At 52.1% G+C, this 15,647-nt stretch overlaps 1 protein-coding gene across 1 annotated transcript in view; it reads left to right on the top strand.

Moving 5' to 3' along the window:
- The first annotated feature begins 1,060 nt into the window (after positions 1–1,060).
- The window catches only part of UBAC1 (UBA domain containing 1), a 28,792-nt gene continuing 14,205 nt past the window's right edge, over positions 1,061–15,647 (top strand). The window contains exons 1-4 of the mRNA XM_004048858.5: positions 1,061–1,403; positions 7,015–7,135; positions 8,683–8,756; positions 14,523–14,630. Coding sequence (XP_004048906.1) covers positions 1,266–1,403; positions 7,015–7,135; positions 8,683–8,756; positions 14,523–14,630 — 441 coding nt within the window. The 5' untranslated portion in view covers positions 1,061–1,265. The remainder of the gene's footprint in view (positions 1,404–7,014; positions 7,136–8,682; positions 8,757–14,522; positions 14,631–15,647) is intronic.

Genomic DNA, 15,647 nt, shown 5'->3' with positions numbered 1-15,647 from the left:
TCATATTTAGGAGCATGGTAAGTAAGACGTTATTCAGGACTGTTGAGCTAGGTACAGAGACCACTGCCATGGGGGCTTGCAGTGGGGAGAGAGGTCAGGCTCAACTCCCAATACAGCAAGGGCAAGTGGAAATGTATAGCCAAGGAGCAGGGTGGGGTCAGTGAATGGAAAATTAATAAGAGAAAACATCAGGGATGAGGGCGGTTCTGGCTAAACCGACCTGACAGGGTTCTTGCTGAAGAGAGGCTGGAGATATCAGACAGCACCTGGGGGACGAGGAACCCGACCAGACGTCCAGGGTGATCTGATATTGAGGCTGGGAGTTCTTGCTAAACTCACTTATCAAGGCTCTTCGCTAAAACTGGATTTTACAAGGAAGTGTACAGATGATGTAGAAGGTTCAGGAGCCTGCTTAAGTTTGGCCAAGCAAAGACTCTTTGTCACACCCCACAGAAAATGAGTCTGCCTGGCACCACCTGCACCAAGGGCGGCTTCCCTCCCCTCTGGGTGCCCCGCAAACCTAGGCTTCGCAGGAACAGTGACTCTCTGATCTGCGTGTGAATTAGAAAGACCCAGGCTTGTTAAAGCCAAGTTCTTTGGAGAGCCTCCGTTCTACAGCAGTGCAGTGCAAAAGAAATATCACAGCAGCCATGTAAGCAATTTAAAATTCTATCTTAAAAAGGTTAAAAGAAACAGGTGAAATTAATTTTAATGACATATTTTTCTTAACTCAGTAGATACAAAATATTATTTCAACATGTAATCAATATGAAAACATTATCGAGATGCCTTACATTCCTTTTTCCCGTTACTTCTTTGGGATCCAGCGTGTATTTTACCTTTAGAACCCATGAGGTCCCACGTGGGGAGTGCCCGGAGGGGAACCGCCTGCAGGTCGGGGAGGAACGAAGCTGCCAGAGAACTACAGCTCCCGGCATGCTCCGGGCGCGCCCCGTGACGCACTTCCTTTGCGGTGGCCACAGCGCGCCCCCGGCGGCGGGAGCGAGGCGCCTGTCCGAGAACCACATCTCCCGGCATGCGCCAGACGCGCCCGTGACGCACTTCCGGTGCGGCTGCGGCGGCGGGAGCGAGGCGACCGCTGAGGCCGCGGAGAGTGACGGCGGCCCGGCCGACGGGAGCCGGGGCGGGGCGGCGGCCCAGCGAAGGAGCGCGCGGGCGGTCTGGCCCCGCCCCCTCCCCGCCCGCCTTCCCGGTGACCTTCAGGGGCCCGGGTGGCGGGCGCAGGCCCCTGCGGCGGCGGCGGGATGTTCGTGCAGGAGGAGAAGATCTTCGCGGGCAAGGTGCTGCGGCTGCACATCTGCGCGTCCGACGGCGCCGAGTGGCTGGAGGAGGCCACCGAGGACACCTCGGTGGAGAAGCTCAAGGAGCGCTGCCTCAAGCACGTAAGGCCGGGCCCCCTCCCCTGCCCCCAACACCCGCTCCGGACCCCTCCGACTGCGGACGCCGCCTCAGTCCCCAAACCGCCCCGACCTGGGGTCCGCCGCCCGGTCCGCAGCTCCCAGGCCCTGCCCTCCGGGGGTGGAGGCAGCGCCTCCTGCCCGTTGGCCCGACTCTCCCCCTTTCGGATCCCACACCTCTGGACGCTCGTCCCGGGCCTGGCCTTTCGGCCGGCGGACTCCGGTCACTAAGCACTCGCCCCGTGCCAGCCGCCCGGCCGAGCCCTGTACACGCCAGCCTCTCAGTTAACTCTGCAGCCACGCAGGGAGGTAGGGGCAGATCGGGAAACTGAGGCCTGGAGAGTGAAGTCGCCGACGGAGCAGGGCCTCATGACTTTCCGGCAGTTGTACCTTTTTGCTGTTGGGGTGAGGTTTTTTTCAGCAGCATCTTTGAGAGCTGAGAATTAACGTAGGCTCCTTCATTAAGAGGCCCCTTCTCCTTCCTCTTCCCCTTTCCCGCAGAGCCGGCTGCTTGGAGCTCTTTTCCTGGCTGGCCCCAGGCCACTGTGCCTTTTAGCTGGAGTCCCTGAAATAGTGCCGCTGCGGGACAAGGCCCTGCGCCCCTGCTTTTCTGCAGAGGTAAAATTGGTCAAGAGAGAAGGCCCAGGAGTAGGGTCTCCTCGCGGAGACACTTTTTAAAGTTTATTCACCTGAAATACTCCTGTGTATTTAGTTCCTTAGGTTGCTGATTTTTGGAACTAGTTCTCGAGTCTCTAAAGGACTCAGTAAGGTCAGCTAAGAAGCCTGTCTGTGTGTCAGACTGACCTCCTGTCTATACTTGACATGATCTGAGGGCTTGGCAGAATTTAGGTTGAAGGAGGCTGCAGTTTTCTAGTGGCGACTCCATGTGATGAGTTACGTATCTGTGTTGACAGGTTGAGTGCGTTAGACTTGAGCTGAGTGTGGTCTCTAAGGATAAACTTCAGTTCTTACCATAGCAGCTGCTCGCATACAGTACTTTCGAGTTGCTTTTGTGAGCATGGTTCTGTGGAGTTCTGGAACTGTCGGAGGCAAGCTTGCCAAGCCCCCTTCTGGAACGCACTGGCTGTGAATAACTGGGAGGTGCTGGCCTCAGGATTCACACCAAGGAGGGGGCTGAGCCTCCTGCGTTCAAGGGCCGGTATGTTTTGGCTGCTTTCTTGCTTTTCTTCTGCCCCAGTCTGCATGATTTTGCCGTCTGAACAACCATCGGGGCAGCACTAAGCTCCAGCGCCGGTAACTCCGTGGGCATCCAGGCTGTTTGAGCCAGGTGTTGTTGCTTGTCTAGTTCTGTGTGTTTTAAAAAACTTCTCTGGGCCGGGCACGGTAACTCACACTTGTAATCCCAGCACTTTGGGAGGCCGAGGTGGGCGGATTATGAGGTCAGGAGATTGAGACCATCTTGGCCAACATGGTGAAACCCCGTCTCAACTAAAATACAAAAAATTAGCCGGGCGTGGTGGTGTGTGCCTGTAATCCCAGCTACTTGGGAGGCTGAGGCAGGGTAATCGCTTGAACCCGGGAGGCGGAGGTTGCAGTGAGATGAGATCGCGCCACTGCACTCCAGCCTGGCGACAGACCAAGACTCCGTCTCAAAAAAAAAAAAAAAAAAAACCAGACAGAAAACCCCAGAAACTTCTCTGAGGTGCTGTGTCCTCCCTGAGCCAGTACAGAAGCTCCTCGGGGGTTCGGTTTATATCCACAAGTCCAGGGCCGGGCTTAGAGTGGCACCAAAACAAACTTGTGGGTTAATGGAATAGACAAAAATATCCTGTGGACCCCACACTGCATCGACATGGGATGTCCCCTGCGTTGGCACGGCATTTAGTTTAACTCAGGGTGCGATGTACATGGCCATCATGATATTCTTTTATGAAAGGAAATAGGAAATGAGAGCTCTTTGATCCACAGATACCTACTCTTGAATTTCAGGAGCACGGGGGGTCAGTTAGGCAGCCAGTTCCGATGCAATGCTAATTATTATACTCCTGATATATATTATTCCATTTGGTGTTGAGATGTATCATTTGGGATGTTTTGTCATTATTCTGCTTTAAATTGAGATTGTGTCCCACTCTGCGGTTTCCACAGGTGTGGAGGATCTCAGTAGCAGGGGATTTTCACACCGCAAGAGCCGACATACATTTCAGGACTCCAGAGCTGAGCGTCAGAAAGGTTCCCCACCACCACATCCCAGCGTGGTTCTGCAGGCAGGGCCAGAATGCGTTAGTCAGAAAAGAGAACCGTTGAGTTGTGTATTTGAGTGTCTCTCTGGAAGCCGGTCCCTGGATGTCATCCTGCCATAGGCAGTGAGGTCTGGTGTCTGTTTTAGCTTTGTTCCTCCTCGCCAGGTCCCCAGTGGGTGCTGACGCCGGCATGATTTTTTCCTTCCTCTTTTCCATCTGCCTGGAGGGGAATGATGTCGGCTTCTCCCCGCTGTGCTCCTGGGTGTGCACTCCTGAATCAAGGAGGCGTTTTATGATCAAAACTCTTGCTGTTGCCTTTCCCTTTTCTGTTTTGTGCAAATTGGGATCACCGCGGTGGCCTCTAGGTTCCATTGCCCTGGAGTGGAGAAGGGGGCAGAGGAACCTGTCTTGTACAACAGGTAGTTAATGAGTTTTAGAAAATTATACCTGGCCGGGCACAGTGGCTCATGCCTGTAATCCCAGTACTTTGGGAGGCCAAGACAGGCAGATCACTAGGTCAGGAGATCGAGACCATTCTGGCTAACACAGTGAAACCCCATCTCTACTAAAAATACAAAAAAATTAGCCGGGCGTGGTGGCGGGCGCCTGTAGTCCCAGCTACTCGGGAGGCTGAGACAGGAGAATGGTGTGAACCTGGGAGGTGGGACTTGCAGTGAGCCGAGATCAAGCCACTGCACTCCAGCCTGGGCGACAGAGAGAGACTCCGTCTCAAAAAAAAAAAAAAAAAGAAATTTATACCTGTGGTGCAGTAGAGTTTTTGGTGTGTCATAAACATTCATGAAATTCCAGCCTGGCCAACATGGCAATACCCCTTCTCTACTAAAAATGTAAAAAATAGCCTGGCATGGTCGCGGACTCCTGTAATCCCACCTACTCAGGAGGCTGAGGCACAAGAATCGCTTGAACCTGGGAAGCGGAGGATGCAATAAGTGGAGATCGCGCCACTGCACTTCAGCCTGGGTGACAGAATGAGACCCTGTCTTTAAAAAAAAAAAAAAAAAAAAAGGAGTTCATAAAATTGCCAGAATAGAACAGAGTACCTGCTAGTATAGCTGTTAAATTTTCCATTTCCTAGATTGCATGAAGATGGGTCCTCAGATGACAGATTGCATCAGGTACAAGCAGAAATGAAGTCACTACTCTTCTGGGGAGGAGCAGGATGGAGTGGGGTGGGGGTGTGAGGGCCTCCCTACTCCAGCGGCCTTGGTTGGGGCTTTTTTGCTGCCATACCCCAGCTTCTGCCGAGAACAAAGAAGCAGAGTGACACGGTCGTCTTGGTGCTTCCGTGTTGTTCCTGGTATGCTGGTGACACGTGGACTATGGGTTTTTTGGGAATCAGTATGAGAATTATTTTGGAAAATTGCATTTCGTAGTCTGTATTCTGAACTTGACAAGTGAACTAGCCTGCAAACTTTAGGATCATGAAGAAGCACCCCCAGTATTTCAGGGAGCAGAGCCATTGTCAAATCCAGAGGCACTTGAGGGGTTCTCTGCCCTGTTGTAAATGGCAGCAGTGTGTCTTCCTAGTAGCTGCGTGCCCCCAACATCCCCTCAGCCTGGCCAGTTTTGTGTGAAGGAGTGAGCCCCTGAAGCCGTCAATCCCTTTTTCAAAACCGTTTTCAGTCTTGAGAGTAACAGAAATTCCAGTGACTCTGAAAATGCCAGTGTTGAGAGGTGAAATGTGTGCTTAGATTTTCTTTCCCAGCAAGCAGTTGTGTGTGCTGGGTGTTTCAGAGCCTCTGTGGCAGCAAAGGGTGGTGGAAAGTGAGCTGCCAGCAGGGCGTCTGCCCGGCCACCTGAGACGTCCGAGGACGGCCTGTCCTGGGGTGGTGCCCCGGACCAGCTCCAGGCTGGGCCATGCTCCTGACCCACAGGCTGAGCCTGCTACCAGGTTTAGAAAGTGCCCAGTGAGGGTTTCATCCTTTTCTGATAGTCAGGTAATTCTACCATCAAACCTCAGGGGATCTGTAAGAGCAAGAAAATAGTCAGCCTTCTCTCCGTCCAAGCTCTGAGTTCTGAAGGGTTTTCAGGCCAGGCTATGGAAACTGTGGGTATTTTGTGAAACACAGAAGCGCAGCCCCTCTCCTCTCACCCCACGATTCTGGCTGGGGAGGCGCCGTATTTGGTTAGGTGGGCACTGTTTGGTGTGCTGTGCTGTGCAGTGCGGTGCGGTGCGGTGGTGTGGTGTGCTGTCGTGTGCTGTGCTGTCGTGTGTCGGGCCGTGTGGTGCTGAGGTAGATAATAGAGTGGAGTCGTGGAGCTCTGGACCGACTTGGGCACAAACATGCAGGCACATGTGCCGACCTCAGTCTTCATCACACGGCACCATCAGTGTTTGCCATCACAAAATGGTGAGCCGATGCGCCTAGCCCCCGTGTTCAAAGGAAAGCAGGACTCCCGCAAGCCAGTGCCACGTGCATGAATCAGGGACAGCTGTGTGCTGTTTTGCAGAGAGGATGCTGGCTGAATTGAGGAGCAGGATCTACCCCTGCCAGCAGTTGGCTGTGAGATCTTTGTAATGGCAGGGTTGGAAGGGGTCATGGCCGTCTGCTCCAACTTCCTCCTGGAGTTTGCAGTCAGTAGCTGTCAAGATGGCTTCCCAGGTCCCCCGTGAGCACTGCTCGGAGGTGGCTGTGGTGTGTGTGAGGGGGATCCCCTCACTGCTACCCATGTGTTGCCTCCCGTTCCCTGCCCGGGTGTGGCAGGGTTTCCAGGGCCCTGTTGACTGCGTGCCCATTGGTCCACCTTCAAGCTGCCCAGGGGTGCAGCATGGCTGTTGCTTCGTGAGCTGGGCCACGCCGAGAGCAGTCATGCTAAGTGCCCCTCTTATCCCAATCTCGGGATGCAGCATGGCTGTTACTTAGTGAGCTGAGCCAAGCTGAGAGCAATCATGCCAAGCGCTCCTCTTATCCCCATCTCAGGCTCTCTGTGAGCCAGTCTTCTTTCTGGGCAGCCTTTCTGGACCCTTTCATGCGTCTGTGGAAAAAAGAAAAACAGCTACCCAAAACTTAGGTAGATCTTTAGGTCATCAGGAAACAATGGATCTGCTATTTTCATTTAAAATTATTTTCCAGATCTTTCTAGACCAAAGAAGCAATTCTGGTGGCCGCGAATTGTCAGTAGGGTGTGGTATATCAGAGCTGGGAGCTTGCTTCAGGAGTACTCCATGGGCTGGGGATCAGCTCACTGGTGCTATGATGCTTCCTTTGGCATCTACCATTAGTGGGAATTCTTTAATTTCATCCATGGTGTAATTTCTTAGCTCATAAGAAAACCCAGTAAATTCCTGGTGTAGCTTGGGATGCCAGGTCCTATATTATTAGAATTACGATTTACTTATTTTCTACCTTGAAATTTCTATTTTTCCCCAGTGTGCTCATGGGAGCTTAGAAGATCCCAAAAGTATAACCCATCATAAATTAATCCACGCTGCCTCAGAGAGGGTGCTGAGTGATGCCAGGACCATCCTGGAAGAGAACATCCAGGACCAAGGTAAGGCTGCTGTGGGCGGGCGGGTTGGCAGCAGGCATCGTGTGCTGCTGGGGGCGTTGGAGCCAGGAGGGGGTGGTCCACCCACAGGAGTCAGTGTTCTGAGCTGGACACGAGCACAAAAACGAGATCGACTAAAAGCATTCTGTTTTTCCTTTATTAAAAAGAGTTCTGTTATAGAATATTTGTGAAAAACAGCAGAAATTGAAATTGGACAAGCAGCAGGCATTTGAGAAGCCAAATGTGAATTTCACTTTTAGTTCTGTTTCAGAGCAAAGCCAGAGACTCCAGGGGTTCTGCAGGTTTCACCTTCGTTGTGGTGATGTTGGCATCCCAGTGCAGTGTTAGACACACACATCCATTTAATTGCTTATGGTTTTGTGTCCGGAGGCACTTGAAGAGCAGACATCAGTTTTGTCTGTGTCATTCAAATAATGCCTTTAATTATGGAAGTCCTTGAAGTAAGCTGTTTTGAAAATCCTGGAAGTATTGCTAACAGATATCCGCTGAGATGACCATCAAGCTCCGAGCCAGTGGGGGATGGGCACCGTCGTGGGCTGAGGATGAGCTGCATCTCAGGTTTTGACCTCTGAGGGTTGAGACTAAACTCTCCACCCTCACAGACTTTTTCAGAACTGAGCCGGTTAAAATGCCTGTTGCAGGATTGTCACCAATTCTTTGCACAATTATTGGGGCCGTGCTGTGCACGCCTCCTGGGCCATGGGTCACCTGGGGGTTCGTGCCAGGCATGGGAGCTTGTACCTCAGCTAGGGCCATGCAGACATCATGCAAAAGTGAGGGAAGGCTGGTGTAGATGCTTGGTTTAGGGGGGAGCAAAGGAACCTACGCTCTTTTGAGACAGGGTGTCACTCAGTCACCGAGGCTGGAGTGCAGAGGCGCAGTCAGGCTCACTGTTGCCTTGACCTCCTGGGCTCAAGCAGTCCTCCCACTTCAGTCTCCCAGGTAGCTGGGACTACGGGCATGTGCCACCATGCGCAACTATTTTTTATATTTTCGTAGAGATGGGGTCTCGCCATGTTGTCCAGGCTGGTCTTGAACTCCTGGGCTCAAGTGATCCGCCTGCCTCGTGCTGGGATTACAGGAGTGAGCCACTGCACCCAGCTGAAGCCCTGCTCTTCTTTTTTTTTTTTTTTTTTTTTTTTTAAAGATGAAGTCTTGCTCTGTTGCCCAGGCTGGAGTGCAGTGGTGCAATCTTAACTCACTGCAACCTCCGCCTCCCAGGTTCAAGTGATTCTCCTGCCTCAGCCTCCCGAGTAGCTGGGATTACAGGCATGCGCCACCATGCCCGGCTAATTTTTGTATTTTTGGTAGAGACGGGGTTTCACCATGTTGGCCAGGCTGGTCTTGAACACCTGACCTCAGGTGATTTGCCCGCCTCAGCCTCCCAAAGTGCTGGGATTACAGATGGGAGCCATTGCGCCCGGCCGAATCCCTGCTGTTCTGCTCTCAGGGCATCCAGCACCCTTTATGCCATTTTGTGGATATGAAATGATAACCAGTGTGTTGGATATACGTGTTGTTTTTTCTAGATGTCCTATTATTGATAAAAAAGCGTGCTCCATCACCACTTCCCAAGATGGCTGATGTCTCAGCAGAAGAAAAGGTAAATTTCAAAGTTTGCAGTTGGGGACCTTGGTTGGTAGAAGTCTACATTTAAGAATTACAGGCTGGGTACAGTGGCTCGCGCCTGTAATCCCAGCACTGGGAGGCTGAGGCGGGTGGATCACGAGGTCAAGAGATCAAGACCATCCTGGCCAATATGGTGAAACTCCGTCTCTACTAAAAATACAAAAAAAATTAGCTGGGCGTGGTGGCTCATGCCTGTAGTCCCAGCTGCTCAGGAGGCTGAGGCAGGAGAATCTCTTGAACCTGGGAGGCAGAGGTTGCAGTGAGCCGAGATCGTGCCACGGCACTCCAGCCTGGTGACAGAGTAAGACTCCATCTCAAAATTAAATAAATAAATAAAAACTTAAAAAAAAGAATTATAAAGAAGTTCTCTATACTAGTTGTTCACCAACCCACGCATTCGCCATTTACAGTAGATGTGGTTATAAGGGGTTCTCTTTCCCGGCAGAGCCTGTTTAATCTGTGTCAGTCCTGGTCCCTCCCTGCTCACGGGACCAGCACAGAAAACCTGCCTCTGAGTTTTCTGAGACAGAGAGGGGAGTAGGGACACATCCTGCGTGATGGTTCACTCCCGCGCTGCTGTCCGCCTTCACCTGCATGTGCTCCTGTTCCCTCCTCTTTTCAAGCAGCCAAGTCAGTCCTGACAGAAAAACGGAGGAAAGTGGGTAACCAACCACCACACAGAATAAGGGCTGCGCATGCAGAGAGCGGCCGGTGAGGGAGCACTTGCGACAAGCCCCGCCTCACACCGCACGGGCTCAGCATCCCCATCCGAAAATCCAAACGCAGAAATGCACCGCAGTCTGAAACTTTTTGAGTGCCAAAATGACACTTAATGGAAGTGCTCGTTGGTGCTTTTTGGGTTTATTATTTGCAATGCAAATATTCCCAAATCTGAAAAAACCCGAAATCCGAAACAGTTCTGGTCCCAGGCATTTCAGATGAGGGATACTCAGCTGCACTGTTAATGCTGAGAGAGGCTGAGTTCTGCCTGTCTTGTCTATTTCTTGCAAAACAGAACTGGATGTCGTTGGTGTTTACATTCACTCACACGTTATTGATTCATGGTCTGCGCCGTCCACTTGCACGTGTACCTTAGGAACACCATGCAGTGTGTTGTTTACTGGCTGCCCCAGAAGCTCATGCTTTGGAAAGCTCACTGAGCAGAGGAAGGTGCGTTCTGCAAGTGGCGTGTCCTACCCCACAGCAGGGCCCGAGCCCGTGCCGAGCATGGAGCCTGCCGGCTAGAAGGGCAGCCACTTTCCTCTGCTGTCTTTGCATTACTCATCTCAAGGGTAGAGTTTCTTACTTGTGCTTTGAAAGGCTAAAGAGAGTGTTCACCCCAGAGAAAGAGTAGGTCAAACTCTTTTGGGCTAGGCCCATGCCTGGTAGTGCATAAGCTATTTTTGGGTTTCATCTGGGACCATGGGTACCCAGGAAGAGCACCCTGGGCTTGGGTCCCCTCCTTATCTTCAGCCACACCTGGCCACTCGTGAGTGACACACAGGCTGCCGCCCCACCCATCTGCAGTGGACAGATCTGGGCCTGCCTCCGCCTGTCCCTGAGTCAGGCCTGTTTCTGGGAACTGCTGCAGGCAGCATTCACAGTTCTCAGATTACAGTTTGACCGTTGGTGTTCAGACTTACAGGCCCGTAACTAATATAAACAGCGGGGTCTGACCATACAGCCGTTGCCCCACAGCCTCTTGGATGGGTAGCATGGAGCTAACCTGAGGAGCTTACCTTTTCTCTTCAAATATTTGCAAACTGAAACATTGTAATATGTCAATTCATATTTTTATGAATTTATTATTATTATTATTATTTTTGAGACAGAGTTTCACTTTTGTTACCCAAGCTAGAGTGCAGTGGCGTGATCTCGGCTCACTGCAACCTCCACCTTCCAGGTTCAAACGATTCTCCTGCCTCAGCCTCCCAAGTAGCTGGGGTTACAGGTGCGCGCCACCACGCCCGGCTAATCTTTTGTATTTTTAGTAGAGACGGGGTTTCACCATGTTGGCCAGGCTGGTCTCGATCTCCTGACTTCGGGTGATCCACCTGCCTCGGCCTCCCAAAGTGCTAGGATTACAGGCATGAGCCATTGCGCCTAGCCTACATTAATTTTTAATTTAGTTTTTGTTTTTGTTTTAGAGACAGGATCTCACTCTGTTGCCCAGGCTGCAGTGCAGTGGTCCAATTATAACTCACTGCAACCTTGACCTCCTGGGCTCAAGCAGTCTTCCTGCCTCAGCCTCCCGAGTAGCTGGGACCACAGGTGTGTGCCACCACACCCAGATAATTTTTGTATTTATGAATTAATTTTTAAGTCAAAGTGACGTATGTTTTTAAAAGGTCGAATAATACTACAAATCTTTTAATAAAAATTAGTAGTCTTGGCTGGGTGCGGTGGCCCACGCCTGTAGTCCCAGCACTTTGGGAGGCTGAGGTGGGAGGATCACTTGAGTCCAGGAATTTGAGACCAGCCTGGGCAGCATGATGAAACTCTGTCTTTACAAAAAATATAAAAAATTAGTTAGGCCTGTTGGCACAAGCCAGGCAGTGCACACCAGGCTGGAGTGTGTGGTACGATCTCACCTCACTGCAGCCTCTGCCTCCTGGGCTTAAGTGATCCTTCTCCCTCAGCCCCAGGAGTAAAGCAGCTGGGACTATAGGTGTGTGCCACCACACCTGACTAATTTTTGTATTTTTTGTAGACATGGCGTCTCACCGTGTTGCCCAGGCTGGTCTTGAACTCCTGGGCTCAGGTGGTCTGTTCAGCTTGGTCTCCCAAGTGTTGGGATTACAGGCGTGAACCACCATGCCCGGCCCAACCACTCATAACTCTTATTATTTTTAACGATTCTCTTCCTGATTTATAAATAATATATGTATATTATTATTCCTTGAATGACCAACTTTAGTCTCTATTGACTTCTTAATGAAGAGGCTGTAGTACCTCCCTCTCTCCTCCCTTGAGGGTTAGATCATAATGTTGAATGAAGATCTCAGGGTTTTCATTACTAGTATAATTGAAGTGTGGTTTTCAGCTGTTAGCAAAGTAGATTAAGATTATCCATCCTTCTTACACAACTGTATTTTTCCTGGAATTAATATTTGCCTCTTCCTTTTGTTTGCTTGTTGAGTTTCTTATAGGCTTATCGCTGATTTTTTCATGCTCTTCCACAGAGCCGATAAAGCTTCTGGAAACGTGGTCACAGATGTTAGGTCACTGGGGTGTTCCCTCCCTCCAGATCCCTCTGGCCTGCGCATCTGTCTGAGTCGCTGCCTTCCAGGCCTGCTGCACAGCCTGGCTTTCCTGCCTCTCTCCTGTGTTAGAGTTTGCTAAGTCTATGCAAGTTTTCTGTTGCCACCTAACAAATCGCCACACACGTAGCCGCTTAAAACAGCACTCGGCTTGTAGCTCGCAGTTCTGTAGGGCAGAAGTCTGGCTGGGTGAGCTCAGCTGGTTTCGGTGCTCAGGGTCTCGAGCTGAAATCAGGGTGCCAAAGGGCTGTGTTCAGGGTGCTGAAGGGCTGCCTTCCTTTCCGAGGCTGGGGAAGATTCTGCTTCTGAGGTCTTCTGGCGGTTGGCAGAGTCCAGTTCCGACCCATTTTCTTGCTGGCGGCCAGCTGGGGGCTGCTCTCAGGGCCTGGGCGCGGCCTGCATTCCTACCCGCACAGCCTCCTCCTCCTTCAGAGCCAGCAACAGGATTTCTGAAGTGTTGAATCTCTCTTTCCAGAAAGAGACCCATCCCTTTTAAGGACCTGCCTGATTAGGTGAGGCCCACCAAGGATCATGCTCTTTCCCCAGAGTCGGCTGTGCCGCGTGACGTAACCTGACCCCAGAGTGGACTGTGTCCTGCTCATGCCGTGCAGCCACGCACGGGCAACTGCCAGGCCCGGGGAGCGTGCGGCCGTCCTCGAGTTCTGCCTGCCGCAGGACCAGGTGTCTTGTTCTTCTCGATCTGTTCCTTGGTGTGGTGGAGCCTGACTTCCTCGGGTGCCCGGGAGGGGAAACCGTCTGGAGGCCTCGTGTTCCAGCGCAGCAGCTGTGGAGGGGGCGCCAGCCGTATGCAGTCCGTGAGGCAGCTCTGAGCCGCTCCTCCCTGCACCAGCCGCCTCCCCTTCCTCTGCTCCTTGTAGAACCTTCTGCCATCTGGTGTGCTTTCGTGTTCTGGAATATTCCATGGTGTCTCTGCTGCAGGTCTTTTTCTCTTTGCTATGCACGGCACATTGACTCTGGAGATTCAGATGTTTGAGTTCTGGGAAATTTAGTCCTGGAAAATGTTCTGAATTGGTTTTTTGATCTCCTTGTTTTCTTTTCTCTTTCTGTAACTCTTATGAGTTGGCTGGTAGGCGTGTTTTCTGAGGGATTCCTTGATTTTATCTTCTAAGCATTTTGTAGCCTTTTTGATCTGGCTGTAACATGTTTAAATTCCTAAGCCAGTTCTCCTCCTCAGATGATGTCTTCTAGTGTTCTGGTGTGTTCCTCTGTGGGCCGTGTGTCCTGGCTCATAAACACTATCCTCTTCCCTGCTGACTCCTCACTTTGTGCTGCTTTCTGTTGTTCCTTTTTTTTTTTTTTTTTTTTGAGATGGTGTGTCACTGTCACTCACCCAGGCTTGAGTGCGGTGGTGTGATCTCAGCTCCCCTCCCAGGTTCAAGTGATTCTCCTGCCTCAGCCTCCCGGGTAGCTGGGATTACAGGTATGCACCAGGACACCGGGCTTATTTTTGTCTTTTTAGTAGAGATGGGGTTTCACCATGTTGGCCATGCTGGTCTCGAACTCCTGACCTCAAGTAATTCACCCACCTTGGCCTCCCAAAGTGCTGGGATTACAGGCATGCGTCACCTTCCAGAGGTCCTGGATCTTGTTAGCAGCGCTTTGGGACTGGGTGGCTGGCTGGGGCACTGCGCTTTCGGTGCGGACCCTGCCATTTTGCCCCCTCCCACCTCTTGGCTGTGTCTGCCCCACTCCCCTGCCACTGGGTCTCCCTGTGGAGGGTGCTAGGGTGCTGCTTTCCCTCTCTTGAGCCTAGGGCTCCTGGCCCGGGGTCTCAAGCCCAGCTCTCTGGGAGTTGCCGGCAGGACTGGATGGCAGGGGAGCACAGGGCAGGGCGGCGGGGGATGGAGCGCTAGCCCCTGAGGCTCGCTCCTTGTCCCCTGCCACCGATGCAGTTCTAGGAGGCTGGAATGGTCTTGCGTCCATGCTCTGCTCTTGGCCTGAGCCTTTGTAGCTCCGCTGATCCCTCCATCCTCGTCCTCTGCCGTCTTCCGAGAATGTGCTGTCACTCTTCCGGTTCTGTTCCTCTCCCATCACTTTTGTTCTCGTGAGTTTCTACTGCCATAACTGCCCGTCAGGAGCTTCCAGAAGGAGCAGAGATGAGTTCGTGGTTTTGGCCTCGGGGCTCAGCTGCAGCCTGGGTGGTTCTTCTGGAGTCACCTCCCTTGCCCCAGCCCTGCCACAGTCCCCGTGTGGTTGTCGTTCTGTGACCCTTGCTCCTGCTCTGCCCCTCACCTACCGCTTCACTCTTATTTACGTCAGAGCAGACGCTGAGGACACGTCTGCTGTCCCTGGGCCTTGCACAGAACTCTCCAGGCTCCCCCAGCTCATCAAGGAGTTTACACCTCTGGCTCCTAAAGGAGACGGAGTCTTTCCTGGGCAGAGCTCTGCTGATTCAGTTGTCATCGTCTTTTTGCTGCTCTTACGTTCATCTCAGACTTTCTGATTACTTTTCTGTGTAGAAAAAACAAGACCAGAAAGCTCCAGATAAAGAGGCCATACTCCGGGCCACCGCCAACCTGCCCTCCTACAACATGGACCGGGCCGCGGTCCAGACCAACATGAGAGACGTGAGTGTCAGCCCAGAGCGGTAGCGGGTGCATGGGGTCCCCGTGTTGGGGATTGCTGTGGGGGGTTCCTGCGGGGCGGGGCAGCAAGAGGAGATTCTCTGGGAGGATTTGGGGGAGCCGGTGAGCGGGTCTGTAGGACTGCACTATTTTGCATTTTTTCTGTAAATCAAAAATTATTTCCAAGTAAGAGTTGGAAAGCCATCTGAAGGCAGGATTGAAAAGATAGGTACCCCTGGGAAAACGTCAGTCCGGCCCTGAGTTTGGCAAAAACGTTTAGACAGAATTCTGAACCCAAAGCGGGTGGATCACCTGAGATCAAAAGTTCGAGACCAGCCTGGCCAACATGATGAAACTCCGTCTCTACTAAAAATACCAAAAATTAGCCGGGCGTAGTGGCAGGCACCTGTAATCCCAGCTATTCAGGAGGCTGAGACAGGAGAATCACTTGAACCCGGGAGGCGGAGGTTGCAGTGAGCCGAGATTGCATCATTATACTCCAGCCTCGGCAGCAAGAGCGAAACTCTGTCTCAAGAAAAAAAAAACACACAAATCTGAACCCGTGAGTTATTTTGGGTCAGAACATTCTAAGTTAAAAAAGAAAAATGTTTGCAGTGCTCACGTGGACGCCGCAGCAGGCAGGGCAGGCACGTGCTGTGCCGGGGTGGGAGGACGGCTGGCTTCCAACTTCATCTGATGCCAGTCCAACCTAAGGGCACTGCTATAAGCCCTGTTTCATTTTAGGAATGAACCTCTTGGGGTGTCTTCCAGAGAGTTCTGTGCTGACCAGGGCATGGTGGCTTTTCCCCAGCAGCCAGCATGTGTGTCTCCCATCCTGTGTGTGTCCGGCTCAGAGGTATTTCTCTAGTGTGGTGTCCACACCAAGGCTCACACTTGTGTGAGAGTAGGGACAGCTGACGCCTGACCTCTAGGCCCTGTAGCCAGGAGCTGTTCTGGAGGGCATCTCCGGTCCATCCCACGTCTCCTCCTGCCTGGGGAGGACAGTGATGGCCGCCGCAG

This window comes from Gorilla gorilla, chromosome 13 (assembly GCF_029281585.2).
Source record: "Gorilla gorilla gorilla isolate KB3781 chromosome 13, NHGRI_mGorGor1-v2.1_pri, whole genome shotgun sequence".
In the NCBI taxonomy this organism is placed as follows: Eukaryota; Metazoa; Chordata; class Mammalia; order Primates; family Hominidae; genus Gorilla; species Gorilla gorilla.
Note: the sequence above shows the minus strand (reverse complement) of the source record. Positions and strands in the feature narration are given on the sequence as shown.